General features: G+C 36.8%; 2 protein-coding genes across 2 annotated transcripts; one reads left to right on the top strand and one right to left on the bottom strand.

Annotated features, from left to right (window-relative positions):
- Positions 1 to 77: 77 nt before the first annotated feature.
- Positions 78 to 18,504, bottom strand: LOC146483999 (ATP-binding cassette sub-family F member 1-like). The gene is made up of 26 exons (XM_085105320.1): positions 18,129 to 18,504; positions 15,630 to 15,688; positions 15,231 to 15,338; positions 14,155 to 14,255; positions 13,280 to 13,365; positions 12,535 to 12,611; positions 11,504 to 11,566; positions 11,128 to 11,193; positions 10,810 to 10,892; positions 10,510 to 10,593; positions 9,814 to 9,902; positions 9,333 to 9,368; positions 8,684 to 8,745; positions 8,011 to 8,061; positions 7,625 to 7,699; positions 6,758 to 6,863; positions 5,416 to 5,490; positions 5,213 to 5,283; positions 4,850 to 4,882; positions 4,617 to 4,652; positions 4,227 to 4,262; positions 3,071 to 3,167; positions 2,367 to 2,431; positions 2,153 to 2,225; positions 1,076 to 1,260; positions 78 to 210 (listed from the first exon to the last, which is right to left on the bottom strand). Exons 1-25 carry the CDS (start codon positions 18,397 to 18,399, stop codon positions 1,097 to 1,099), a joined length of 2,067 nt encoding a protein of 688 aa, XP_084961446.1. The 5' UTR covers positions 18,400 to 18,504; the 3' UTR covers positions 78 to 210; positions 1,076 to 1,096.
- Positions 18,486 to 26,020, top strand: LOC146483998 (signal peptidase complex subunit 2-like). Its single transcript, XM_085105321.1, has 6 exons — positions 18,486 to 18,622; positions 18,735 to 18,821; positions 22,431 to 22,591; positions 23,546 to 23,639; positions 24,468 to 24,586; positions 25,835 to 26,020. The coding sequence occupies exons 1-6, from the start codon at positions 18,569 to 18,571 to the stop codon at positions 25,941 to 25,943; spliced, it is 624 nt and encodes a 207-aa protein (XP_084961447.1). The 5' UTR covers positions 18,486 to 18,568; the 3' UTR covers positions 25,944 to 26,020.
- The last annotated feature ends 1,557 nt before the right edge of the window (positions 26,021 to 27,577 follow it).

Raw genomic sequence — 27,577 nt, 5'->3', positions numbered from 1 at the left:
TTAACAGTTTAATGTGTCAACAGCAAAGCTAAGTCTCGCAGCAGAACAGGCTTTCAATCTTCTCCGGCACACGTGCAGACGATGGTATTTTAGTTATTTTATTTCTTCTAGAAAATGTCAGCGCTTGAGGGTTACTTGATAAGCACGTCCAGTTATGCACGTGTGTTGTAAGAATGAAGCGATCCGTTTGTAGAATGGTCTGGTTTGCAACTGAAAGAAGAAAACAGAAGCCATGAGGTCATTAGAAAACAATGGACTAACAAACTGCCAAACTGAATTACACACAGCCAAACCCTTTAAGAGCAATTTAAACTTTCGACCTTCGATTACTAAAATATAACCGATTAATTTACGAGTCTTAACAGCCAACACGGGGGTCAGTGATGAGATACTAACACCATCACCTGACTTTGTACTTTTTGTTTGAAACTGAAGAAGACCAGTTCAGGTTCTAGATAAGCCAGTCTTGTAAGGAATGCACGGACAATCAAACTTGGCAACTAGTTTCTGACATTTGTGCCACGAAAACATAATTTCTTGTGAAACACCGAGAGTGTGGAATTAAATCTCTGAGAACTACAGCCAGTTTGTACATACGCAAAGCTCAAATTCCCCTCAAGCAAGTGTTTCAAAGACTTTCTGTCGATCAGAGCCTGCCGCAAGAAAAAAGATGGTGGCTGTACATTTTACCATAATACCTTGCGAACCTAACACAGCAAACAGGCACAAAGAAAGCCATATCTTTTGACAAACGTCCCTGTACTAACAACATTGCGTATGTTAGGTTTGAAGATTTTAGAACTTTTTTGTGTGTTTTTATGAGCGATTTTATGGCTTTCGTACGATATGAATTATGGATAAATGTACCAGTCGTCATTTTTTTCTGTACGGTGGACTGGAGTTAATTAAGGCTGGTTTCCACATGATCGCGGATCGCAGACGATCGCAGACCTTATTGCGATCTGCGATCTGCGATCTGCGATCCGCGATCATATGGAAACCAGCCTTTAAAGCGATAAAGACGCACGGGCGTAATAAGCGTAAACGTGAATCAACACTCTTCAACTTTACAAACCTTAATTCAATTCGTTTCATTTTAATGCGACTTGGCGATGACTTCTTCACCGAGTTTCTCTAAAATCTCTTGTCTGTAGTCATCAAAATCTCCTTCCACTTCAGAAATTCCTTGTTTTTCCACAACCCAGAGCTGACACGCTGTTTCAAGTATAAGCCGTGCATCGTGGCTCACTAATATCACTCCTGTCACAAAACAATAGCACAGTGGTATGAATATGGTGTTTTATGAAGGCATTTTCGCTTACCTGCGATTGGTCGTAAAGTATCACGTGACGATAAATCCCCCAATTAAAACTGGGAAATATTTACTAAAAAAAATCCTTCGGGCGGCTGGTATATCGTCTGACTCTTATTTATTGTATTTATTTTTCTTTACCACTAAGGTCACACACTCAGTGGATGTTGATGATGATAGATTAGTAAATGGCTGATACAGCAGCGTTAAAAATTTTCAGCGAGTCAGACACGGTTATTTCCCTTAGGAGGCGGTTCAATTCAGACCCTGTCCTTGAGAAAAATGAGTGTTTACAATAGTCTCTTGTAGCCCTAGGCTGCCTATAAGCATGTCTGATCGGCTCAAGTTTACTATCATCACAATATACTTAACTATTTTTCATGCTACACAATATTGATAAGCGTGTTACAGCTCGCCCATTTTCCAGGGGCTTCCAGTAGACCATTTCCGAGTTGCTATGAACCTCATTATGAAAGCGAGGCTAAGTGCAAAGTTTTTGTCATGCAAATTAGTTTTCACTCATATGCAAACAAAACTAATTCTCATATGAAAAGTCTTGCACTTAAAGTGCAATGACTTAGCCTCGCTTTCATAGTGAGGGTCACAGTAACTCGAAAATGGCCTATTAACACGCGAAGCATGTCAGTAACGCTATCGCAGCGATCATATCGGTTTACAGCCCAGCAAGCCGCCCTCCTTTGTATCACCTCTATGACATTATTGTGTTTATCTTTGTATGGGCCCAGACCGAAGAACAGTACTCTGTAGTAGGCTGAACCAGTGGCTTACGGTATATGCTTTTCATAAACCATCGCGCCACTAACGTTGTTGAGTTCTTACCTCCTGTAAATTCGTTTATGGCGTCGGCAAGAGCATCAATGGATTCGATGTCCAAGTTGTTCGTGGGTTCGTCCTGTAATAAACATAACAAGCACGCGTCGTTCTTGAACAGTCTAATTATTGTTGAACAATAACATAAACTGATAACGCAATGAAGTACAAAGCGACATCGTAAATTGCCCTTCCCCGTCCCCTGCATTTTATTGATACCAACCAGTACAATGACATCCGGGTTACTGAGTGCCAAATCTGCGAAGGCCACACGTGACTTCTGTCCACCTGAGAATGACCGCGCATGCGTTAGTGTTTCAATTTTCCAGGACACTTAGCTTCGCGCAGCCAACGTGACTTGTTCATACAAAACGAGCGCGAGTTAAGCTCAAAGAATTAAACAACAACAACAACAATCTTTATTATTCGTGCCCAGAAATTATACAGTGCTACATAATTTCAAGAAAGAAAAATTACTAAGGAAGAGGGCACAGCCACTTAGAAATAGCAAGCTAATCGAGCTAAGTGGCTGAGCCAAGCGGAAAAATTTGCAAATACCCTACATTAATATAGAACCAAGGACACGATTTACCATTCACACACACACGCACACACAAAAATAACAATAAACAAGGGGAAGTGCCACGCAAAAACTGGAAAATAAAGTACATCAATGAGCCAGTCAGTAGTTGGAGATAAGCGATTCTTTTTAGAGGACTTTGAAACAGGTACGACTCTTGAATTTTAATGACTCTTCAATGGAATTCCAAACTTTAGCTTCAAAAAAAATTATAATGTAATACTAAAAAGGTACTTTTAGGGGCATCCGTGAAAATTTGAAGGGTACTTGGAAGTGTTAATGCGTCTACTTTTGATGAAAAAAAAAAGTTTCGACAAAAGTTCTAATTCTCTGAATGAGTATCTTACCTGATAAATCTTTGGTTTTAATGGTGTGAGCATGGCTTACTAATCCAAATCTTCCCAAATGTTTCCTTCCTGTCTGATAATCCAGGTTGTATTTTCTCTGAAAACATCAAAAGCAAGATTTAAGCGATAAATAACTTTTAACATAACAATCCCAAATGATCGTAACAAGATGAACGAATTCAGTCAATTCAGCTCATTAATAACGACAAACACCATTTTAGAATCTAACTCACTGCGTATGATTATAAGTAATAATATTAAGTTACGAAAACTTACTACCTATCAGGCATTGTGTTATGCATTTAAATATAAAAGCGATTATGCTTTTTCAATTCAAGAACTACGTGTCCAAAATATTTAAAGAGGGCCCGGACCGGACCGGACCACACCACAAAGAGATATTGGTTTTATTTGGGGGAAGAGAGATGGCGCAGTGGTGAGAGCACTCGCCTCTCACCAATGTGGCCCGGGTTCGAATCCCGGACTTGGCGTCATATGTGGGTTGAGTTGGTTGTTGGTTCTTGTCCTTGCTCCGAGAGGTTTTTCTCCGGGTACTCCGTTTTTCCCTTCTCCTCAAAAACCAACACTTCTAAATTCCAATTCCATCTGGAACGTGTCCCCAATTAGTGCTCTGTACTAAATGCATTGACACTTAAATAAAGTGATTTATTTATTTATTTATTTTTTATTATTTTTATTTTAGTTAAACGAGGACTAAAAAGCAGAGAACACACCTTGGAGCAAGGAAAGTGACCAAAAACCAAAGCCACCCGGGCTAGCAGATGATACAGAGTTCAGGCCGCGAGCCAGAGTGGCACATTGTTGGGATGCTATTGCTCTCATCACTGCGCCATTTTTTCCCCATTATCAACAATTCCCTCCAAAAAGTATGCTCTTTTTTTTTTTTAAATGCATGGTCACATGGTCTCCCAATCATGGAGCAAAAATGAACTTTTATAACTTTCCCACTGAACACTCCGAGACGAGTATTTCGAAGTTCATTAACAATGTCACTGTACAAAACAGTTCTCGGTATATATTTTACGGCCAGTTTAGATGGTACAACTTTGGATGGCACAAGATTTGCCGAATATTTGATACAGGCATGTCACCAACAACAAACTGAAATAATCTCAATTAGCCATTTTATATTTACCTGTAAATACTCCACTGGTGAATCTTCCATGTTTAGCTACAAATACAAGAAAACAAAAACATTACAGACGAACTCACCACTGTAAACAGATGCCATAATTCAACATCATTGGAGGCCGCGTGATCTAGCGGTTAGGGCGCCGGACTCGTAATCCGGAGGCCCTGGGTTCAAGTCCCGCCCTGACCACTTGGATTTGTTTCATGGTAGCCCTGTTTTCAAATCCAAGGCCATGCTTTGTAAATAGCCAACTGGTTTGCCTCCCACCAGTTGGGATTTTTAATATATCTTATGCTCAGTTTGTACATTTATTTCACTGATTTATAAAGTTCCCAATTTAATAGCGCTACAGTGCTAAAATACTTTGACACTTATATAAAGTAATTCTTTTACCTGGTCGGCAGAATGCTGATTGTAGGAGCCTAACCGCTATAAGAAGGAAAGAAGAACACAACATTGTTAATAAATATTCCTGTGGAACAATTTGAATTAAACACTGAAGAAGCCCTGTTTCCACTACTTGTCGAGTTCAAACTACAAACCAGACTAAACTAATAAAATCATCTTGAAATATAAACAGAGCTTGTATTATGGAATATTTCAATAAATGCGTCTTTTCTACTTACAAGTCTGTGGTTCCGAATACTGTCTCCTTTTAACTGAAACAAACAAAATGAGTTGAAATGATGTTAGACATAAATAAAACAAAGTCGTTAAAAAAAAAACACAGCAATGTTTAAAAAAAGCATACCCCCGCAGGTCGTTCGTTAATGGTCTAATTTTTCCCCCATAAACTGACTGTCAAAATGGGTTTGTTGAAATTTGCAATACAAATATAGTTTTCATTTCCCTCAACGGTGACAAATTCTGTGTAACCATCAATTCAAAAGACTGAATTAAACCGAACTATACTGCAAGTGTAGTACTGTATTGTCCTACACTTGTATTATACTGTCCTGTATTTTTTGGTTACCATATTCAGGACATACCGGTTGAAGTTCACCGATTAAAAGCTTCAAGAATGTACTCTTCCCCACTCCATTATTACCCACAACAGCAACTGCAAGGGAAAGAAGACAGTTCGCGTGAAATGAGTGAATGGGAAAATTTCAGATTAAAGATGAAGTAACAGAATTAAACTATAAACAGTCAATTATTGTAAGAAAACTTTAGAAACAGCTTTTTCCCTTACTTCTAGACTTCATATCAATTCCAAAATCCAGATCAAGGAACAGCTTGGGTTGGCTGGGATACCCAAACGTCACAGCTGTGAAACAAAGCAGGGATGAAAAAGAAACTGTAAGTCTTCCTAAAAGTTAGAACAGCTATTAACCACAGCAGGGTTCTACCCTCCACTATTTCAAACACCAACATTTCAAGTACAAATTACTTAACAAATCGACGGCATTTTTCTATGGTCTATACTCTTATAGACCATAAAAGGACGTCAAAAAATGTTTAAAACTCAAGTTTTGGACATTTTATGGCGTCATTTTATGGTCTATAAGAGTATAGACCATAGAAACTGCCGTCGATTTGTTTTTTACAATAACATGGAAAAAAGTACGAGCGGAAATGACTATTTTTTTTTGTTGAGAAAGCGCGCGCCTTACATCTGACGTCATTTTTATTGTCTGTACTCTTATAGACAATAGCTACGAGCCAATCAGCGCGCGGGAATTTGGACAGTTATTGTAAAACTCTGGTTATACTGTGCATCAGTGGGATGCTTTCATTATGGCTTTATTTGACTACAATTACCAGAATCCTTCACCAGAGCCCTTCATCTGACCATTCACGAAACGTTTGAATGCAGGGGAATGCAGGACGCACAAATAAACTGTTGTGAATGGCCCACATAAATTGCCCTTTGCCATAGTGTCAGCGCTGCAATCAGTTTGGTTTAGAATCCTTAAGTTTTTGATTTCTCATGCTAATAAAATCTTTAATCCCCAGCATCAAAATTCATAATCTCCTCACTGTGGTCCATACATTTCTTATGGTATTAGTTGGGAGAATTTGTTTGAACATCAAGAGATTTTTGTTGATCAATTCCTCCATTCGCATGACCAAGATGTTTGATGACGTATGATCTTGTAAGGGGAAATCAAATGCCAGTCGCTATAATTGGAGATGAAAGGGTTAAAGCTATTTGAATTTTAAAGAGAAAACAAGATGGATTCTGGTACTGTAGTTGTAATCAAATGAGGCTATCATGAAAAAGACCTATTTCACCCTTAGTTTAATTTTTATTTTCCTTAGTTCATTTTATACTCATTATCACACATTAGCACACAGAGAAACAAAGTGAAATGCAAATTGACCAAGGATAAAAATTGAACTCATAACAGTCACACAAGTAGGGGAGCTACAAATCCACCACCAGGAAGGCTGCAAGTCCAGTTGCTTGCCATGAATGTTATGCCATGAAACTAATCACACCAAAAGGCCCCAAAACTTAGTTCTAATACAGTTGTAGATGACCCCAAAAGACGTGGCACAAAACAATTCAATCTCACAACGGTTTGACTTACATTTTAAACCCAGAATAGGTGGGTTGAGTGGCGGTGGCAAAGGAAATGAAAACTTTACCACATACTCTTTGGGTTTCTTAATAAGTTCCACTGGTTGAAGGTCATCCTAGGCAGAGAAAAAAAAAACATAAGAGCCACAGTGCAAACATAACATAGCATTAATATTATACTAGCAATAAAATATATTCCAGGGAACCTGGTCTTCCAAACCCTGATCCTATTTCAGATCTAAATATGTAATTTTTCATTTTCCTTTCCTCACCTAAATGGTTAAAATATATTTCCCTTTTTCAGATCCACCTCTATACCTGGGTGAAACACTCTAAGTCCCCTCCATAATGAAGAGTTTTATCATTTTTCACATTGAAAAAATGAAGGGCTTTCCGCATAAGGGGCATATATCGGTTTTTTGGTGAAATTTTGATTTCTTTCACAGGATCTCTCTAAATATTTACATACAGACTGGTTTTGACATGAAGAATGTTGTTCAGTTATTTATTCACTGCTTTTGTTTGTTTGTTTGTTTTTGTTTTTGTGTTAACTTTGGAAAATACACCACTTGTAAAATTCATAGGAAACTACATCCGGGACCTAAGTGGCATCACAAGTGAGGATATTAATGGTGTCATTCCACACTTTTCACAGTTGTTTGTGCAAACAATAGGTGAAAAATAGCAAGCAATAGATTTGTCCATATAATAAGAAGAAAATTACATTGTGGCTTGAAGATACAAATTTTATTTTCTCATGCTAAAAACAATATTTTACCACTCAAAAATAAAATTCATATCACTGCGCTGCTGTGTAACATCCTCTACGTTCAACCATACCAAACAACAGCACAACACATGAGACCCAGTCTGTTACCTCATCTGGCATGTCTCCTTTCTTTCCACCTCCTTTCTTGTTTTTTCTTCCTTGAGCAGCCTTTGTTTTCTCCTCCTTTGAAGTCAATAATATTTTAATTTGTCTGCAATGTTTTTAGGTCCTTTAAAGTTTAAAAATTAAACCTCAATTTTGTCCACTGAGAGATGCTACAATTCATGTTGGTCAACAAAGGAACACTGTTATCTAAATAAATAGCAATCAAAAAATGTTCAATTCATTTAAAGGCTAGCCTGCAAACGGAGACGTACGGCTGGAAATACGTCTTTGTCCACAGGCTCAAGACAAAAGAAACAAGTAAACTAACAGATAGGTAAACTTGAAATTCAAATCGACATTAAAAGCTACATTTCAAAGCCACTTCTTACCGCTTGCTTCTTAGACTGACCAGATGCCTTAAGATCCTTGAGTTGCTTTTGCTGCAGCAGATAGAAGAACAAACACCAGATTTATAACAATTTAGAACAGCTCATATCAGCTTTATCTAAAGCTTGACTAGTAGCCCAATAATTAAATACTAGGAATAGACTGAAACAGGCCCATTAAATGTACTAATGTTTATAAGTCAGTGAAACATACTGACTGTAATGAAAGGCAGATAAGTAGGGTACTACAAGTTTTATATTGTAATGTATTGTAAGTTGCCTACTGCACTGTCTTGCTATGTGCTGTATTTGATTGTGATGTCAGAATAAAACATTTTTTGGCAATATTTTCAATTTTGGAGATGCAACCCATTTCTATACACTGACTATCCTTTAACTGAGAGTAACTTGCATCATTTCACAGGCATAGCAATATTATTTTAATGTTAGTAGAGCATTATTTTTCAGGTTATGATTGATGCAAATATACTTGAACCCAATACTGAATAACCACCTCTTTAAGCCAACCTCCTCTCTGTCCTGACTATCTGTCTATAATACCAAATTTCTTTTCTTGTTTCAGTCAGATATAACTATATTTAAGACTTCCCATTAGATGCACCTCTCCTATGTGACAAACATTCAAAATAATTGATAGTCTTCTCTGTGTACAAACCTGTTTATTGTAAGCCTTCTCTTGTTCCTTAACCTTTTGTACATACATTTTCTTGAACTGTTCTGAAAACAGACAGAAGCAAAAATATCTTAACGTTTTGTTCTGGAGATTATTCACAACCCTCCTACAGAAGGTGTTTGATTCACACCCTCCCACCCTACATGTCTGGAAAACCCAATTTAGATGTAGCTTTATACTAGTCTTTCCTTTCAAATCTTTCATCGGCATTTGAGACCCCGCCCCCCTCAGAATTTCCATTGACCTCCCATGGGGGGAGGGGTATACATTTTTCTGCAACTGCACAATCATATTACACTACTACAACAGACCACTTTATTCACAGACAAAAACTGTCTGACAACATGATTGCTGCACCTGCAGGTAGCCATGCCTGGTCAAAGTGGGTGAAAACTGGTAACAGCTGAGCTACAGGAGACCTGTGGGCTAGCTCTCACGAGTCTCCTGTAGCTCAGTGATAGAGCATCCGAACTAGTAATCGGAAGGTCTTAGGTTCGACTCCTGTTGGAAGAGCTCAAGTTTTTTTTTCCAAGTTAATGGCTGTGTTACTGACTGAAAAAATTCATCTATCATTTATTCAACAGGCGTACAACATAACATCACATTTCTTTCACAATGTTCAGATACTTACCATAATTCCCCCTGTAGTAGTAAAGTTTTTGTTGATCTGTAAAGAAAAGCATCAATACTAGTTCCAACATAGGAAGTAGCAGGGCGATATATTCATAGTTGTATAAGCATAAAATCAACCACATATGGCCTAAGCTCATAATGGTATACTGTATAAAAACTGCAACATACCAGGTATAACTTACAAAGACTGGGACATCCTCAACTTTTCAGATTAATTAATTTTGCAACCACTAAATCTTTCCAGTCTGTATGTAGTCAGAAGTTTTAACTTAAAATAATTTCTTGGTTTACTTTAATTTACTATCATGCTTCCAAGAAGTTTATTCTTTATTGTGGTATTAAGTATCAAGTTTTTTCAGTTTGATTTGTGGCATACCTGGAAACTAGCTTACAGTTAAATAAAGGATTGATTGATTGATTGATTGATTGATTGATTGATTGATTGATTGATTGATACAAACAAATGCATGCCCTCATACCTAAATGGATAATATCTGTACAAACACTGTCCAAAAAGTACTGATCGTGAGAAACAACTAGCAGTGTCTTCTTCCAGTTTTGAAGGTAGCTGAAAATATTAAAATAAAATACATGCAATCACTAAAAGAAGTACTATTTAATAGAACCTGTTTTGTAAGCCAAGCGTGGATGATTAAACAAAAAAACTTATCAACAAAATTGACTGCCACTACATGTATTTCTTGTACTTCACCTGCCAGATAACAATAAATAGTGTTGTTCAGAGTCAGACAGAAAAAATTCAAAATTTAATTTAAGTGTTGTCTCCCCTGCACTTTGGGAATCATTGTCAATTAAACTTTAGCAGCAGCTTTCTTCTTTACAAGAAACTTGAAATTGTTGACTTTCTTTTCTGAATATGGTAATTGATCTTGAAAACCCTTTTGTGCAGTTTGTGAGCATAGTCTTTTTGCTACAAATGTTGAGCATACGCAGTTGTGCTATGTGTCACATTCCTGAAAACTTATGACGTCATGAAAAAGGACTTTAAAACCAGATGTTCTCTCCCGTGGAGTAAGAAGATCTGTGAAAAAGTTTAAATGAATACCTTATGTTTATGATTAACTAACTTCTCCCAACTCCATGTACTAGCATGTGTTGAGAATATGGACTGGATCAGCAACAATAATATGCACTTGATTTGGTTTAGAACTCACTTATCCAGCCAAATGACTGCGTTCAAGTCCAGATGGTTTGTAGGTTCATCCAACATAAGCAGAGTTGGTTCCATAAACAGAGCTCTGAAAGTTATATAAAACACATTAATATAACATGCACTCATCTGTTAACTTTGGGCATGTCACTATGTACAACACTTTGTTTAAAAGAGATAGAAGTGAACATGTTTGTTTTGTGTCTGTTAATTGAATCAAAAGGTAATAAAAAATTTTTAAAACTGTCATTCTATCCCTACAGTCATGTGGTTAAAAGATTTCATGTTGACACAAGCTTAGCACCTTGCAAGTGAAACACGCATTCTCCATCCACCAGAAAAGTGATTGACAGGTCTCTGCTGCATCTCTGTTGTAAATCCAAGACCCTGGAAGCAAAAACGACAAAATTAAGACAATAAATTCGTAGTAACAAGAGATAAGGAGAGCATGTGCGATGACGTATGACTTGTGCTTTTGATCATGAGCTTGAAGTTATTCCTTTGCATGTAATTCAACACAGTAAAGTCATCTCTCTTTCCAAGTTCTGATAATTAACAATTGTAAATCATTATTAACCCACAGAGTTTCAGTATCATACAGCCACAGTGTTGTGCCACTTACTGCCAAGATCCTACGCACTCTTGATTCTGCAGAAGCTGCACCAATAGCCTCTAATTCAACATAAACCTAAAGTATGCAAAAAAGGGAAAGTTAATATGAATGAATGAAATCAAGAAAACTGATAAATTACATGTAGAATAAACAGAGAAAGACACTTTTATTTCATTTGGCCTTTTCCTTGACCCACAATGTAACTTTGATTTCTGTCGAGTGACAAAGCTCAATCTCCAACTCCACTTTAATTTTCTGCACAGTGATTCTTGTTTTCTGAGTTTTACAAGATAATAATATTATGAAATTCAGGGGCATCATTGAATTTCCACTTTTTATTATCTAGAGATGGAATTGAAAGAGTAAAAACTTTCAACTTTTTTACCTCCTTCAGTTTCTCTGTTGCAGATTCATCTCCATTTTCACTCAATGCCACAAGGCGAGCTTCCTAATGTGGACAAATGCAACACAATTTTGAACTTACACTTCATGTAACAACAGCAGGCTGAAAGACTGTCTGAAAAAAGAACATTTGGCTGAGAAGCAAAGCTTCAAGGGCGACTGTGACATTTTGAAGACAATCTTTCAGCCAAGGACATTATCACCTGATATATAGGTTTTAACTAGTTACATTATTTTGTATTAAATATAAGGTCCCTTTGATTAATTTTGCACCCACTGTATTTATTTAATATGAAAAAGATACTGAAACAGAGATTTTTGTGCAAGCTGACTAGTTAAACTCCATTTTACTTAATTTAATAAGTTGTAATTAGATTAGAATAGTAAAGAACTAAAATGTGACACATTCTTTCTTTGTTTTATCTTGTCCGAACACTTGTAAAGTGTCAAATCAGACAACTGTTTTTGTCTGATAACTGCTGTCCAATTTTGTACCACGTGACATGTTTCATCCAAGGAGAGCATGTAGAAATTAATTGATGGGTTATAATAATTCATTAGGATTCAACTTAGGAGTGCTTCATGAATATGAAGGGTACAAAGTACTTGAATTGGTGTGCCGTTGGAAAATAATGGAACAGAAAATTAACACTGCAGTGTTAAAGAGTTTAAGTGAACCCAAGAAATTCCTACTGAGCATTCAGTAGGTCTAATCTAGTAAGGAAATGGAACACCACAGAAGGGAAAGAAAAATCTTGGACTGTCACAGGAATTGAACTCACAAGGTAATTACAGCAATCCAGAGGTCCTTTGGGGTCAACAACTCCATTTTTTCTTTGTCTCATTTCCTTCCTAGGGCTAACGCTCAGTAGGAATTTCATATGTTCACTTAGCTCTTTAACATACACTGTGCACAGAGTTAACTCTCTAATAATTCCTTCATTTCTTCATGAATATGGCCAGACATTTCTTGGGGTGGAGATCGGTGGAAGAAGGTTAGGTAACTGCACTGACCTCCTCTAGTAACTGAAGTCTTTTCTTGTCTGCTTTCAACACCACATCAAAGGCAGGTGCCTCACTAGCCTCCACATCTGAAGAAATAGAAATTAGAAGGTAGAAGTGGGGGGGGGGGGGAGTTACTCTCCAATATCAGCTATAATGGTACATGTATACTGGCCCCAAAGAGTATGGTTTCTGAGCCATTTTGTCTGAAAGTCTCAAACTGGCTATGAATTTCACTGAAATGGGTGTGGATTCCAGAAACCTGGTCTGGAAATGGGTACAAATTTCAGACGCCAGGTCTGAAAAAGGATACCAGAAGAATGCACTGTTTGGTCTGAAATAGGGTCAAGGTTTAGAGAACCGAGCTGCATACCCCACCAAAAATCTTGAGGAGTATCCTCTGGGATGACTGTATCATTAACTTGTTATTTAGACTGGTCAGAACTTGTGATGCTATCATGATTTGTGGTTAAGTTCAACAGTAGCATAAGAGGAACTCCTGCGTTGAATTTAATTTTTTATAGTGATGCTTAAAGAGTGTTTCTGCAGCACTGCAGTCACATTTTGTTGTTGAATTAAGTTGGGTAAAACAGAAGCACACATGTGAACTGAGACTGAAAGTATTTAATAATTATTAAATAAATAATAATTAGTGTGGAGGGGGTTATAATTTAATAGATTGACATATGTCACTCTGTTATGTCCAGCAAGATGCCTGCATGCATGGAGACGTTAAATTCAGTAGCAATTATGTTACCTTGTTCACACAGGAGAACATCAATGTTTGGAGGGATGGCAAGTTTTCTGGCTGCAATATGGGTTAAAAGAGTTGTTTTCCCCATACTAATAAAAACAAACAACAATACCAATGTGATAAACAATCAAGTTTACCTAATAAAACAGTCAAGAGTCATGTTTTATTCACTAGTCACAAAATTCAGAGTAAAACTGTACTTTAACCACAAGTAAACGTTAAATGTAATTTCCATCCTTGGGTATACAAAAGAATGCTTGACTACTAAAAGCAGTGTATGTGGCCTGAACCTAAATAACCTCAATATCAACATACATCTTCTCCCAACTGTTCTCCAAACATTTGGGAGAATTTGCTGAAACACCAAGACTTATTATCTGTGGTGATCATATCCTCTATTATGTTGATCTGCATGTTTTATCAAGAACCAAAATTGTTAGACTATGAGCAACTGTCCCTTACTTTTCTAAGGGATAGTAAAGAGCAAACAATGCTACAATCTTGGACAAAACATGTTAAGAAAACTGCACATTTAGCACATATATTTCAATCTACCTTAAGTAAAGAAAACACTGCCTGGGAAGTACCAATGAAACCTTCACTCCCCATCCCCCTAACTCAATGTTGCTTTGAAGGCCGGACGATTTCCCAGCCTTTTTTCAGTGGCAGAGCAACATTGATGAGGGGGAAGAGGGGCTACGTTGTTGACGTATCATTGTAGCGGTCAAATTTGGAGATTGACTAAAAGTTTCTAACAGTTTTGACCACGATTGTAGTGTGAAATGCAAACAACTGCATCTAGTCTTTTACACACTCTGATGAGGGGCTAACACTTGAATCTCTTCACAGTGGCCAAATTACCCTTCAGTTAGTCTTACCCATTTGGTCCGACTAAACCATATCGCCGACCAGCAGTGATGCTAAGATTTGCATTCACAAAGAGATCTTTGCCTCGGGCAGAAATACTGAACTTCTCGACCTAGAAACACATAACAATGAATTATTAATGGTAAAGTCTGGCAGAGCAGTATGACCAAATTTGAATTTGCTTATTAGCTAACTGAAAACCAGAATACACAGTTGTACCATTGTTTATTAAAATACATACATTACTTGACTTTGAATAAGCCCTCCACAACTTAAGGACGGTGCCTACTAATACCGAAGTATTTTTGTGCGGCTTATGACTATGCGGGAAAAACAGATCTTCACAAGGCCTCTTGGAATCCAAAAAGAAAATTGGGGGTAACCACGCATTTTTCAGACATAATTAAGCAATAATATCTCTAAAAAGCGCCAAAATATAAAGCAATGTATGGGATTTTTTCCTAAATTGAAGCTTAATTATCTCTGAAAAATGCATGGTTACCCCCAATTTTCTTTTAAGACACCAAAAGCACTTGCTAAGTTCTGCTTTCTCCGTATAGTTTTAAACCGTGCAAAAATATCCCTGTATTAGTGGGCACCACCCATAGGAAACCCGAGTATCTTGAGATGCGCAGAACGTATGCGCAGTAACAAAAGTAGGTACCGTCCTTAAGATGTCTGTGAAAATTTTCTCACTGGCAGTAAGATCAACCTGCAACTGCATGTATGACCCATGGTTCAGGATGAGATGCAACTTGGTATGTGAGGGGTGGGGAAGGGGAGGCTGATAGAGAGAATAAATCTTCCAGGATAAAGGAAATCTTGAAAAGTAGCATATCTAAACTATTTTCAATATTATGCCCAGGTAATAAAGGCACTAGACTAAGAAACAGTTATAATAAAATCTCTTTAGAACAAGGTTTTAAGAAAGTTTTAATTAATGGTTTGAAAAAAATTAACTAATAGCAAAAATTGAACCATAATATTTATTATATAAACATACATTGTATCTTATACTATTTAAAATGTCAACCAATCCTCAATAATATCTGTTTAATAAGAAATAAATTTGGTATAATTTATTTACCTTGATATCCAGAGCATTTTCCAAAATTGCTGTTTTTGATGATGACTCCTGCTGTGAAACAGAAAACTGTGAACCTGCCACTTCTTGAGCTTCTGTTTCAAACTTTTGCTGTAAATGAGAAAGTAAAGCCAAACAAATAATACTGATTTCAGATTAGTATAATTTTTTTAAATGACATCCCTTTAAAATAGCAGCTGTAAAACTAGCCCATTTTGCACACCATTAAGTTCCATCAACAGTTTCAAAAACAATTTCAGTGATGCCAAAAGTCACCATTTTGTTGTCTTGACAGTACAGTCAGTAAGTAAAATTCAACTTGCAATACACACATTTCATTTTAATAAACCATTGAGGTTTATAACTCACAAGATTAAAGCATGCTTTCAACCATCAAGTTACCTTTTTCTTGAGTTTCCTTAGCTCTTTTTTGCTCAGTTTCTGCACATCCACTGCATCCTCTAATGATTAAAAAATAGAATAGACACAAAACAAAATACATAATTATAACTAAGATTAATCAATTGCCAATAAAAATAAATAAATCACTTTATTTTAGTGTCAATGTACATGTATTAAGCGCAGAGCACTAAATGGGGACACTTTCCAGATCAAATTGGCATTTAGAAATGTTGTTTTTTAGGACAGGGGAAAACCGGAGTACCCGGAGAAAAACCTCTCAGAGTAAGGACGAGAACCAACAACAAACTCAACCCACATATGACGCCGAGTCCAGGAATCAAACCCGGGCCACATTGGTGGGAGACCAGTGCTCTCACCACTGCGCCATCACTATTTATAATAAGCACATGATCTGGAGCTAATACCACATTCTTTATTCTCCAAGTTCTCCAATCATTCTTTCACAGTGGAGGCCAATACACTTTTATAATACATAACAGACCTTATGTTCACATGACTTCTCCACCCCATATCTTCATGGTTCCATATCTATGCTTTTTTAGATAATTGATTCTCATACTAGGCCAATTGCTAATTATTTCATAAATGTTCCTCTCAGGATGCTTTCCATCTGTCAGAACTGGCCAGCCAGAATCATTCACTTTGCAAATATGGAATATCCCAATTTCAAGAATTCTTTTCATGCTAGTCCTTCTAATTTTGTCAAAATGGCACAAAACATTTTTTTTTATTGGGGGGGGGGGGGGGGGGGAGGGATTCCAACTTCGACGATCCCTTCAAAATAGTGCATTCCACTTACAAATTAACCAGGATCTGGCCTGTGGGGTGTCACTTACAAGTACTTACATGACAAAATGGTATGAATATAAATATAGCGAAAAACTTAATAAATATTTGTACCAGATCAAAATTATGAGGGTCATGATAAAAAAAATACCGGTAGGTGCCGGACCAACATAATAATACATTATGAATAAAAATATTTGCGTCAGGAAGCAAAATGTATGTATGTTATCATGATGAAAGTAACAGATAAATAAATTATGGACTAAAAATGAAATATAGCGTTACTGTACCATTAACTTAAATATACATGATGAACGTCAACAAAAATATAGGTACTGTACATCATGAGCACATGCTGTTACATTCCAGAAAAACTCTTTATCAAACATGCTCATGATTTGCAGACAGCACTAGAATTCACGCCACTTATGCACTGTTTGATCATGGCTGGCTGACCATCAATCCATGAGCTTTTAGCCAGCCCCTTGGAAAATCCTAGATTTCAGGATATGTTGGAACGAACAGCCACATCCACTAAAAACAGCAACATAATAATTCAACAACTGTACCACTACTGACTTCTCAACCTTGTTCCCAGTGTCCCTCCTTTTCCAACCCAGGGAGCGAGAGCTGGGAGGCCCTGGGAACAAGATGGCCAACTTCTATCTCCCCCGGCACCAGCACTGGGCCAACGCGCGACCACCATAAGTAGTTCATGGCATGTTTTTCAAAACGCAGTGGACGATCTTCATTCACTGTTCTGGCCAGGTACATCCTCGGCACAACAACAAAATACCATTGTGCCAAGATTTCAATGATTTGGCCATCAGCGTCGAGAGGGGGTGCTTACGCTGGAGTTTAATTGAGGGCTGGCATGGCCACAGCCACTATCTGCACCAGGACCAAAGCCGACAAATCACCTTTTTGCCCGGAGGTGGTGTCAGCCCCAATGACCAAACTGTACAACGGGGAGTCAAATAAGTGTTGTAGTATTGTTTGAATTGCCACATAAGAGTCATGTAGACAACATCGCAGATTTTCTAATACTTCAATATTCTCATGATGTACACATCCGTTTGCTTGCTCTAAATGCCAAGGGAATTCTTGGAGAAAGCTGTGTACCCTCTATTCATACACCATTCTCCGTGATGGTGTGAAGTGACCACAAAACAATGGGTGCTCATGTCACATTTATGTTTACATCATAACCTATATTAACGTTATGGTTCATAACGTAAATATTTTGCTTCATAACATAAGTCCTTTCATTCATAATATATTTTTATTTCGCTTTTATAACACCTATATTTTTATCATGTTCCTTGTAATTTTGGTCTGGTACAAATATTGAAGTTTTTCTCTATATTTATATCCACATCCAGCCAGTTCTGGCAAAAGGAAAGCACTTTTAGTGTCGATTGTAAATTTCTACTTTTCAGCAAATATTTTAAAGGATCCACGGATCAAATCTTGTAATTAACCCTGACCACGCAACCATCTCACGAACTCATCTAGTCTCATTATTTTCATATTAACGTTTATTAATTTAAGAATAAGACTAATAGATAGATGGAACGGTATTTTACTCTACCACAATGTAGAAAAGCCGGCACAGTATTAAAAAATATATGTGTTCATTGATAGTCACGTGTATCACAACTACACAAAAGTTGTCACCGAATTTTATTTTACCTGTGTCTTCTGTTGAGGGATTTTCCTCAGGGGGATTATAATTCATTAGAGCAGCGCCTTCTTCTTCATTATTTCCTGAATCATCATCATTCGCGCTTCCATTTTCCGTTCGATCCCCCGAGACGGCGAGTGCGTCATCTGCGTCAGTGTCTGCGTTCAGGTTCAACTTTGAAAGTTCTTCTTCGTCTCCTTGCTCGGCTGCCTCAACTGCTGCCGCAAGATCCAGTTTTTTCTTACTCTGAGCACTCTTCTGACCCTTCTTTTTCACCATTTCTCTACTATGTTAGTACTCTATTTCTAAATAACTTTTAAAAGCTAATCTTTTTTCTTCGAAATCGTGGTGAAATCGATGAAATTATGAGACTGAAAAGGCTGTCCGCTGACCTGTTCGACCCAGGTTTCCTCGGCCAGGTTATTGATGACTGTACAAAAGGAACAACATGGCGTCTGCGGGATCAAAGAAAAAGACTGCAAAATCGGGACTTTTGGAGAAGGTTAGATACTAAGGACTAGATTAGGAGTGATCTTACCTAAATTAGTACTGTACCTGAATAATATTACTTTTGTTTTTGTTTTGGTCAAGCTTATTATTTCTTGTTTTTGTAGTGGGCCATTGACGATGATAAGCCTGTGAAGATTGACAAATGGGATTGTAACGCGGTTAAAAATGCTCTTGATGATGCAGCAAAGAAGGTACTTACTGATGCTAACTGAAATCCCATTAATAACAGCCAATGTGTTTTTTTGATTTTGTGAGCTGCTGGAGGAATGGTGTTTTTTCACAGTTGTATTGAGTTCTTCGCTACAGCTGTGATCGCCGACCATGCCTGTGTACCACGAAAGTCAAGTCGTATTTGATAGATAAAGGAATGATTTTCTAACGAAACCGTGGTGCTGTGTCGGTGAGGGAGTGACAATTGATATTTGGTTTGGTAGTAATAATAATAATAATAATAATAATAATAATATTAAACAATAACAAGTATAATAATTATAATAATAATTATTAATTTACACTTAGTGCCTATTTATTAACTAATTAGTTTTACCCAGTCTGACTCAATCTAAATAGACTTTTGATATCCTCCATTACTTATAATGTGTGAGATTTTTAAAGTGCCCATATCGCAATTTTTTTTATTCTCTTATCTGAATCTAAACATCCCCCTAAGAACTTCAGTGAAAAAATTTTTCGATTTGCAGAAAACGCGAATTTTTTATGAATTATATAAGACGTTCAAATTTGCCGTCATTTTGGCCCACCATTCGCATTAGTCTCCTCTCGGTTTAGCAAGAGCTGTGACGTAGATTCAGGAACACGTGACTTCAGCCTTTCTCTGGATCTCACTGAAAACAAGACGCGGTATTTCTGCACGTTTCTCGAAAATGCCGGAAAGATGTGTCGCAGCGAGATGTGGAAACATCAAAGACGAAGCGAATGGAATAAGCATTCTTTGGCACCACATGCCCGCAAAGACTGAGGAGGCGAAAGAAATGGATCGATTTTATGCTGGAGCGGAGGAAGATGTGGATGCGCGCCTGGAAAGACCTCGTCCTTGTGCTCGATGCACTTCAATGACGAGGATTTCACAAGGCTGATGAATTCAGGTTTAAACTTAAAATGTGAACTGGAGTAGGATGACATCGCGTTTGTGTTTATCCTTTAAAACAGCTAAGCGAAAGGAAGATGAAGACCAAGAGCCAACTTCGAAGAGGAGCGAATGTACTTTACTGAAGGTCAAGTGAGTGTTTAGACACGAGAGTTCCTGAATGTACGTCACAGACCATGTCACGTGGCCCTATTGTGATCCCCTCGGCATTCTCATCAGCGGGGCGGGTGGACCGCAATAAAATAGGATTTTAAAGATTTGTAAAATTCATAAAAAATTCGCGTTTCATGGAAATCGAAAAATTTTTTCACGGACGTTCTTCACGTGATTGAAGATTCAGATGAGAAAATAAAAAAAATTTCGTTATGGGCACTTTAATGGCTCTTGACATTTCTACTTATAGCATCGTGAAGACATCAAAACGTTGTTTGTTTCATTGTTTCTTTATTCAATTTAAAATTTCCTTCCTCTGACTCAATATTTTGGCCTCATTTTTCTCAAAAACTAAGGTTGCATTTGATTGACCGTATTTTCAAAAATAAAGGAATAAGTGGAGTAGTTGTTAAATTTCTTTTTTTAATTAATTTGGAAAGCCATTTCTGCAAACATTCACGGACTTATGATAATTTACAGTCAACCCAGGTCACGCGTGAACAGTATTTCCAAGAATGAAATGAACATTCGAATTTCTCTTTGTAATGTCCGACGTGTGAATGGAATGTTGGACATTTCTCTGGAAATCGTTCCGAAAAAGATGCATTAACTGAAAAAAAGATTCAAAATACTTGGGAAACAATTTTTATTCTTGAAACATTCAATTTTGCAATGTAAAGAAAAATTCATAGCTTTATACCGTCAATAAGCTAGGGAAATTTATACGGGAACTCTGAAATCTCGTTGGCGATTTTCAAAACTGACATGTAAATTTCAAAACTCCGTTCAAATTTCAAAAGTATTGTTCACTTGTGACCTGGGTTGACTGTAAGAGCCATTTCATACTCCAATAACTCCTAAAACCTCTTATGAGAGATTTCTTGATCATTGTATGTATTCCTATTCGGGAATACTGGGTCAATCGAATAGACCCTTTAGTGTAACCTAGTAAACACACAGAGAGAATTGTTATCTGACTAAATTCTTAATTGAAAACCGCATGCAAAACGCCAGACACTTTTGAACAAAATAAATTTAACTCGGCGTAAAATTTGACATGAAATGGTTATGCTCTGACCCCTTTAATTGCAAAGTGGAAGAATCATGAAGAATAATTCTTCATGATTCTTTCACTTTGCAATTTCCCCTTTTCTTGGATAAACCCACATGTGTGACCTTGCATAATTTGCAACTTGCAGACTTGACATTCTACTGTTGAATTTTCAGTGATGTGATATTTGTCATGGAAAGTGGTAGCCATCATGGTTTGAAATGATATGTCAAATTACAAACACTTTTAATTGTCTGATAATTGTGTCAGACAGGTGTGGATTGCAAAATTTCAACCGCTATACTGCTGGGCCAGGTTGTTTGAAAGCCGATTAACGCTAATCCATGATTAAAAGTTAATCAAGGTTTTCATCTCGCTCTTTAGAAGTGGTTCTAAAGCCTAGTTTCAAGCTAAAGGTAAAGAAATGTCTTAGCCAAAACTGAGAGGCAGAAGTCTTTTGGAAGAATCTTTACCAATTAGTAATTAAACTTGAGTCAAAGTTCACATTAATCCAGGATTAGCTTTATCAGGCTTTGAACAACTGGGTCCCGGTCTTCCTCAGGGGATGGTGCCAACTGTAACATCTTGGAAAATCTTCATCTAGACAGACATAAAGCACAGTCCCTGTAAATATCACCTTCTCCTTACATAAAGACAGTGATTACAAAGAGAATGTCCAGAGGTCATCAAAACCACTTTGTCTCCAGCTTTTTTTAATTTTGCGTGCTTTAAGGACGGTGCCTACTAATATCGAAGTATTTTTGTGCGGTTTATGACTATGCGGGAAAAGCAGATCTTAGGAAGGCCTATTGGAATCCAAAACGAAAAATGGGGGTAGCCACGCATTTTTCAGAGATAATTAAGCAATAATATCTCTAAAAAGCGCCAAAATATGAAGCAATGTATGAGATTTTTTCCTAAATTGAAGCCTAATTATCTCTGAAAAATGCATGGTTACCCCCAATTTTCTTTCGAGATACCAAAAGCGTTTGTTAAGTTCTGCTTTCTCTGCATAGTTTTAAACCGCGCAAAAATATTCCTGTATTAGCAGGCACCACCCATAAGAAACCCGAGTATCTCGAGATACGCAGAACGTATGCGCAGTAACAATAGTAGGCACCGTCCTTAATTTGAGCTGTCCACCAAGTGATTATTTACAGTTGTATATTTTACAGCCGGTGAAAAAAGCAAGTTACATTTAACTATCTAAAGTCAGTCTGTTAACAAAGATGCCCTTGAAAGTGAAAACACAACCATTAGATTGTGGCAAATTAAAAAGTTATTAATTAAAAAAAAACTTACCTTGAGTGAATGTTTTATTAAATTTAAATTCTATAGAGTCAAAAGGTTTTGTTTTTGGTTATAAAAAATAGATGCTGTTTTGTGCAGTTTTCAACCAATCAGAGTGTGTATTTGTAAAGAATTATTTTTTAAACGTATACAAATGAGGTGATCACCTTGTTTATGTTTATCTTTGTTATGCTGTAGGTGATGACAGAAGGCTTTGGCTACATTGAGGACCATAAAATTACAGATATTCGCTTGGCTATCTGTACCATTTCTTGCTGTTTTGCCCTCGCTGCCTTGATATATGACTATCTCTTCCCTTTTCCAGTTTCTCGTCCTATTCTCATCTCATGTGTGCTGTCGTATCCTCTCAAAACTGACTTGATAATATAATATCATTCTTTTCAAAATATATTGTTAGACAGTACTCCTTTTACAGTAGATCAATATATTATCACAAAAATAATAATAATATTACTCTTACTGGTAATTATTAATTTTATTATAATACAGTACTTGTGGTCATCTACCATGTCAATTGATCATTTTTTGTTTCATATCTTTAGTAATATTTTTATTGTGTTTGATGTGGGAAGAAGACACTTCTAATACGGATTGGAGTTGAGATTGTATGGGACAACGTTGATTAATTGAATAGATGGATCTTGGGAAGCATATCTGGGATCCCCCACACATTTTTTTGTAGGGGCGGATGATATCACAAAGGAGACAGAGCCTGGGATTGAGATCATCGAATGCACTCCTTAATCATTGATTATTACTAGTTTGATATAATACCAATTACTGCTCATTCACGGAACAAATGAAGATGCTTATTTGTCTACAATAATTTATGTTCAATGTCTTTTTCTTAGTGTATGAGTTTGTAGAAGTTTGGTGGATCATCATGTTGCTGGAGCCAGATTCATGAAGTATTATGCATGCATGACTTTTGATAGAAATTTTTATTCAATCAGGTGACGCGTACACCTTAGCTATGGCGTGGGTAGGTTATATTTGCATGTGGCTAAAAACCCTTTCAAGACTCCTTTATATAATCCTAAGTACTTTTTCTAAAGAATTATATTCTGTATTGTTATGCCAACAACAGGCTATAAATATTATAAACAACTTATTAGGGCTTTGTGAATCCAGACCTTAACTATTTTTCTTATTTCTGTACAATTTTTCTCCGGGGATTATGACTTGGATTTTTTTTTCATTTTTTGTACTTTATAATCGCTTGATATACATGTTTATTTATGGTGAATCTTGTTCTATTGAAGACAGAGGAATACCTTAACAGAGTTCTAAAGATACTTTGCATTGATGACTGTGTTGACAGTTTTCACAACTTTTGTTGAGAAAAATTACATCCTGTTTGCTGCGCAAAAAGATGAAGCTGGAGTGGTAAGTTTTTTTTAAATTTTACTTTTAATTCATTGATGAAAGCCATCTGCTTGCTGTGTCTTTTGATAACATGTGGACTCTGAAGGTTGATACCATTGTTTTTTTTTATTATTGATTTATTTCATCATGCACAAGTTACAAATAATACATGGAAAACACAAAGAGAAGGTGGTGAGGAAGCCTTAGGAGAAACTATAGGACAGTAAAATACAGTTGAACCTGTAGTCACCCTCAGGGAAAGGCGTGACCACTTTATACAGGTTGCACAGAATACACATTAATGCAATAAAAATGTCATTTTATATCCCATTTGACAACTTAAATCACTTAGTTAGTTACTTATAACTTAATCACTACTTGGAAAAAGGAACTGCAACTTACAATAAGATAAAGAATGGCAAAAAGGAGCATAGTCGGCAGACCTACATGCAAGTCATTGACTTTTTGGGAAGACTTTGAACCACAAAGTACAAAGTTACATTAATTTCCAGTGATTTACATGTAATAATTTGTGAAAAAAATAAACCAGTATAGCAGGCTATTTGTTAAATTGCATTTGGGTGGCTTCCTTTTACAACATGACCGTTTAATACAGTCAGGGGTGAAGACTATGGAACCAGTTCATTGGGGCTTAGCAAAGGGTTACCGCAGCCACTTAAGGACATTCACATGAAAAGCTTCTAACAGTGACCCACCTGGATGTCTCTGTTAATTTTCCATTGTAGAAGGACAGTAATTCTGTATTACCTCCTGCATTCAATATACTGAATTTCTTTATAACATTATAACATGCATTTTTTATTTTAACATCTGTTTTTGTTTTGTCAGAGTCCAGACAACCACTGGACTATGTACTCCTCGCTGAAGCGCTATGACCATTACTACAATTTAACGATCATATACAAAGATGGTGTCTCAAAGAAGGAAAGAGAGCAGACTTTGACAAAGTAAGTTCCTTGGTGTGCATACTTTATGGTTACTATTTCAAGGTCCACCTGACTCTAGACTTCCCAGTTTTCTGGCTTCAGTTTTAAAATCTGGGTTTGTTGGATGGCAAATGTACTATCTTGCACTTTCTGTAAAAGGCTTCGCAAAATCCTCTCTAGCCCAATCTCAGTTCAGTTTATTTCATTTTATTTACACCTCAATGTTTGTTAAAATTATTTACAAAGTATATGCTTAAGTAGTAAAACAATAAAGGAGAAAGACGGAAATGAATGGGTTGTGGGGAGGTATGCAGTGGTTAGAGGAGCAAAGCTGTCGAGGTAACTACAGCATACATGTATTTGAGGGTGAAGGTGAATTAAGTGTCATGGCTAGCTATGGAGAAATATTTCCCAGAAACTTGAAATTATTGATTTTTTCTGAATATGGTACATTTACAGCAATAAACTGATCTTGAAAATCCATCTTGGGCAATTCGTAAGCAGTCTTTTTGCTGCAAATGTTGAGCATGTGCAGTTCTGCTGTGTGTCACATTCCTGACATTTGAAAACGTGTTTTACAAGATGCTCCCTCCCAAAGAGTGAGAAGATCTGGAACAAGATTAATCATCATACAGTCGACTCCCGATAACTTGAACCCTCGCTAACTCGAACCCCGTGCTAACTCACACTAAAATCATTGTGCCCTGGATTTCCATCATACATTTACTGTAATTTTACCTTCGGTAATTCGAACCCTCGATAACTCGAACCTCCCGCTAACTCTAAGCAATTTTCATTTCCCTTCGGCTCATTTTCTACATTTTACCCTCGATAACTCGAATCATCTTTGGCAAGCGATGACAGGTCAAAACAAACTCGTACTGCAGTCCAAGACATTTAATTTTTTTAAAACAGCCTTTGTGGTCTGTCTTTTTTTGCATTAACAAAACGTTTCGGTACAGTTCAAGTACCTTAGTCTTCTTGTGCTACTTTGGTTTGTTTTGTTTCACGTTAAGTTACGTTCTAAAATATAATATGGAAATATTGTTCCATTTCACTCTACTTCTCTATAATTAAATTTGGCTCAAATGTGACTGTATATCTGAATAGAAATAAATACTCACTAAACACCGTTTTTTCTTTGTTTCCAGTCATTTGTTCTCAACTCCCAATAACTCGAACCTTTTTCAGTTTCTGTTGAAGGTTTGAGTTATCAGGAGTTGACTGTAGATATAGATAAGTGTTAATATATGCTTGTCATCTTCCCAGATCTGTGGCTTCATGGTTTGATGAAGAAGGGACCCTGCTGTTTGATATTCTGGAAAAAGATGTCCGTGAGGTTCATAATGGTATAGCATCAGAAAAGAAGGACAAGTGACCTGTGACTTACAGACTTAAACTTGTAAACTTAACTTGCCCCTGAGAAACAATAAATTAGAATAATAACTTATGAAATCTTTATTGCTTGGTCTGTCTAGTATTGTCCATTCTCTCCTCCGAAATCATTCCAAACACCAGCAGTTAAGCTGTGGCTCCACTGGCATTTTTTTTATTATTTTTGCTTTTGCTGGCAATACAATTTTTTGAAAGGGTTGCATCACCTGCATGCAGCAGACATCACACAATCATGAAGTCACAGGCATTGCAACAAGCCCCCACTTTGTCATGAAAAACTCATTTAAATTTCTTGAAAACTTTTTTGTGTTTGCTTAAGCTCCTGCGTCACCTTTGAAAGGTGGCTTCATGTGCAGTTTTTGCCTTGTGCTGGCAATGTGATAATGTTTGAAAAACTCCTGTTACCTGTGCAGGCAAAAAACTGCTGAGTTTTAACTTGAAACCCGCCTGTAGTTTACATGCTGTGCACAGTATCATCACCGCTAGAATTAGGTTTTTTCTTTTTATTTTGGCAACGTAACCTGGGTCAGAGAATGCCACGTTACAAAGCCAGCTAGCTTTCTTTTCTTTTTTCTGGGTTTATTTTGTTTCCTTGATTCTTGGTACCTTTAGTTTTGGTCCTTGGTTATTTGTTGAAGGAGGAGGTTTTAATCATTCCTTTTCACCTCCTTATCACTTTGTGGCCTTCAGATGGCAAATAGTGCAACTATAAGCAATGGCTCATAAAGACGTGGCTCAGACTAAATCATTCTCTGTTTGAGAGGGCGAGATGAACTGGACAAAAGGGAAGTTAGGAGATTTGGAGGCATGGCCCCAATATCATTTCAAAACACTTTAACCTACTGACTCCTACACCAGCTTAAACCGGCCTTCAGGGGGATTGTGGCCCTAATGCTTCACTTGGTGTGGCATCGCTTTTAAAGCCAGGTGTTTTTGTTAACAAGTTGACAATATGGGAAACATTTTCCAAAGCACGTCTAAATGAACACAGTAGAATAAATTAGGCCAGATACACTAGAAAAGAAAATATAATAATCATAAAAAAAATAATGATACTAAAAATAATGATTATCATAAAAAAATATTAATTATTATATAGAAAATAAAAAAATCCTGCCTGTCGCCATCTCTGTCTTTCACATTCAAAAAGTGTCTCAAATTTTGTTAATTTGTGCACACACCCCAAAAGAAATGGGGAAATTCTTTCCACCAATCTGCAAAAAAAATTATACCTCCCATGCTGCAAACAAAATTTTTCAGTTTGGGAGTATTTTTTTACAGGCATTTTCATTGGTTGTGTTGAGTACTTGGCAGGTATCATCACAGGCAAACAGCACACTCAGGTTTTTCTTTACAAAAATTATTCATATCATGCCACTTTTTAACATGTCGATACGATTTTTCACCGAGTAAATGGCTCTTTAGTAGATGCCAAGGTTATTTTGAAATACATTTCAATATTCCCATTATTACAGGGTAACTGACCACATCATTATTACTGCAAACACACAAAAGAAAGGAATGAATAACTTTTTGCTAGCAAATTGACATAACACAATGCAACATTTTAGTTCAACAAATGTATGATTTAGAAGGCAACCAAGTTTGAAAATTTCT

Source organism: Pavona decussata, unplaced genomic scaffold (assembly GCF_977016875.1).
Source record: "Pavona decussata unplaced genomic scaffold, jaPavDecu1.1 SCAFFOLD_37, whole genome shotgun sequence".
NCBI lineage: Eukaryota > Metazoa > Cnidaria > Anthozoa > Scleractinia > Agariciidae > Pavona > Pavona decussata.
The sequence above is the reverse complement of the archived record's forward strand: the minus strand, read 5'-3'. Positions and strand labels throughout refer to the sequence as shown.

Coding starts and splice junctions, on each gene's coding strand:
- LOC146483998 (XM_085105321.1), top strand. CDS start 18,569: ATGGCGTCTGCGGGATCAAAGAAAAAGACTGCAAAATCGGGACTTTTG. Junction 18,822..22,430: donor TTGATGATGCAGCAAAGAAG/GTACTTACTGAT, acceptor GTTATGCTGTAG/GTGATGACAGAAGGCTTTGG. Junction 23,640..24,467: donor AAAAAGATGAAGCTGGAGTG/GTAAGTTTTTTT, acceptor TTGTTTTGTCAG/AGTCCAGACAACCACTGGAC.
- LOC146483999 (XM_085105320.1), bottom strand. CDS start 18,399: ATGGTGAAAAAGAAGGGTCAGAAGAGTGCTCAGAGTAAGAAAAAACTG. Junction 7,700..8,010: donor GTCAGTCTAAGAAGCAAGCG/GTAAGAAGTGGC, acceptor TTGACTTCAAAG/GAGGAGAAAACAAAGGCTGC. Junction 4,883..5,212: donor TAATCGGTGAACTTCAACCG/GTATGTCCTGAA, acceptor TGTTTGTTTCAG/TTAAAAGGAGACAGTATTCG.